This window comes from Bufo gargarizans, chromosome 11, assembly GCF_014858855.1.
Source record: "Bufo gargarizans isolate SCDJY-AF-19 chromosome 11, ASM1485885v1, whole genome shotgun sequence".
Lineage (NCBI taxonomy): Eukaryota > Metazoa > Chordata > Amphibia > Anura > Bufonidae > Bufo > Bufo gargarizans.
In genome coordinates this window covers 31,690,525-31,692,882 of record NC_058090.1, presented here as the reverse complement: position 1 = coordinate 31,692,882, position 2,358 = coordinate 31,690,525, and the positions used below count along the sequence as shown (strand labels likewise).

The 2,358-nt window shown below is 38.1% G+C and overlaps 1 protein-coding gene across 1 annotated transcript; it reads left to right on the top strand.

Moving 5' to 3' along the window:
* Positions 1-270: 270 nt before the first annotated feature.
* AKAP5 (A-kinase anchoring protein 5) lies at positions 271-1,647 on the top strand. The gene has a single exon (XM_044271244.1). The coding sequence runs from the start codon at positions 271-273 to the stop codon at positions 1,645-1,647; it is 1,377 nt and encodes a 458-aa protein (XP_044127179.1).
* The last annotated feature ends 711 nt before the right edge of the window (positions 1,648-2,358 follow it).

The window sequence follows — 2,358 nt, the reverse complement described above, 5'->3', positions numbered from 1 at the left end:
ATTATAAATGTTTATCTGTGTATTGGTTTTTTTCATCAGTTACTTTTTCTATATGTAAACTAAAGCTTAGCTACAGAGATCAGGTAAAAATATACATTGTATTACCATCTGGATTTTTACCAGATTTTTTACTCTATCTGCAGATATTTTCCACTTGAAAAGACCATATTTGGAATGGAAGCACGCCAAGACAAAATACAAAGTACACAATAAAAGCGTTCATTATTCGCAGTTGATAAATATTCTTTGGTTCTACAGCCCTATATTAACATGTCGGAGTGTAAAGTGCTCTCTTCTGATGAGCCTCACTCACAATCGGGGGGAAACGACCAAGTTAGTAAATATTTTAGAAGCTATTCATCCATGGGATTCCTCCGGAAAGGAAAGAATAAAAGAAAACAAAGTCGAAGCAATCTATGTAGTAAACCCAAGGACTTTAATGAAAGTGACAAGAAAACTAACATGGTGGCAAAAAAAGGTGAGGTTCTTGGTTTGGAAGAAGTCTCTAATGAGTTTACTTGTTCCTCATCGATTATGGAGACCTACCATCTTAATGCTAACAAAGAGGCAAAGTTCAGCTTCCGTAAACTAGAGGATGGCACTTTCGCCTTAGAAACCAAAAGCGAGCTTATTCCAGACAAGAATGAGTCTGGGATTCTAAAGAGGTCCACAAAGACGCGGCACAAAAAAGGGCGTTACTCTCACAAGCCGTTAAAAATTTGCTTCAAAAAAAGAAGCAAAGCTCTTCGAAAGTCTTCAGATTCTAACGACGAGTACAAAGCAGACCATAAAACATTAGCGGGCTCAACTCCTCGAGAGGAAAACAGTTGTGTTGTGAACAGCCATGACGAGTGTTCAGAACAAGATCAGACGAAAAGAAAGACCTGGGCAACTTTGAAGAGTCTGGTAACTCGAAGAAGAAAGTTACGCTCTTCAGTAAAAAAGCAATCCCAGTTGAGTGGAAGACACTTTGAAAATGACTCCGGCAACGCTTCCATTCAACAGATTTCAAAGGAGAAAAGGTTCTCCAACATGAAGATTCCATGTATGAACTTTTCAAGAGGGAAGAGGTCCACAAATAGCCCACTACCTACTGAAGACACACTTTGTACCATCAGATCTTCAGATACCAGTGGGACAGATTCAGGACCTGACTGTGGTAGAAGTGACAAAGCTTTGGCGGTTAAGTATAAACTTCAGAAGACTTTAGATATAGAAAATGGCAAAATTGTTAGCAATCTTGATGATGGTTTACAGACAAACATGGATCCAAAGGCAGAAGACACAGATAAAATGTGTAGGCCCTCAAGTAGAAATTCTAAAATGATTCAGAACATCCAAGAAACCGATAGACCAAAACTGAATGAGAACTTATCTATAAGTGATGGAATCCAACTTCTGACTGATTCCCAAAAAATGAACAGTGACAATTCCCTTAAGAACCGTGAAGACGACTTGAAAGTCCCTTTGATCAGTGAAATTTCCATAAAAATTGACTCACCTTCAGATGTGTATGAAATGCTTCTTAATTCTGCAGCCGCTTCACTTGTCAGTACAGTTATTGAATCGTCCATTCAAAAGTTTATAGAAGAGGAAACTTTCCTTAATCATGTTCCGTGCAATGACTCTGGAAGATTCTATATTTGAAAAAAAGAGAACATAAACTACATATTTTCACTATGTTGTCAAATTTTGTGCCTTCAAAGATAAACATTGTAAAAAAAAAAAAAGCAACTAAATCGGAAACGTTTTCTGGAGTCGTCTTGGAGTCTGGAGTCCTTTAAAAGTCAATGAAGTCTGTGTCTATCCATTTGAACACAGATCTAACGCAGCTGTCACAGCCCCACTATAATGTTATTATATTATTATACCTTGTTTTTGTTTTTTTATTAAATGCTTATGTAAGTAAAATTATTATATAGTGTAATATATTTAATTAATTATTATTATTAATAATAATAATAAAAAAATGTATTATATTCATAAGGTGCCGTTTACACTGAGTCTTTTGCTGCCAGAATTTGGCATGGATTCCCCGTCAATAAGCGATTGGCAGCCGCACTGAATCTGCCTCCAACCGTTTTAATTGAGAGGCTGCATTGCACTTCAGATGGCTGCAGTTTAGTGCCGTGACCACGTCAAGAGCAGACGAATCCATTCCACTGGAGACGGCTGTTTAGCTCCATTTAAAGGGGTTGTCGACATAACCTCTTCTTCACCTATTCAGCTGGTATGAGTGGGCAAGGGCTGTTTTGTTTACATTTTTACACTGCTAGGCAGAGGCTTCCACCTAGCAGTGAGCCCGATGATACATCGCTGCCCTAGCCTGTTGTACAGGCTAGGGCAGTGCTAAAGACT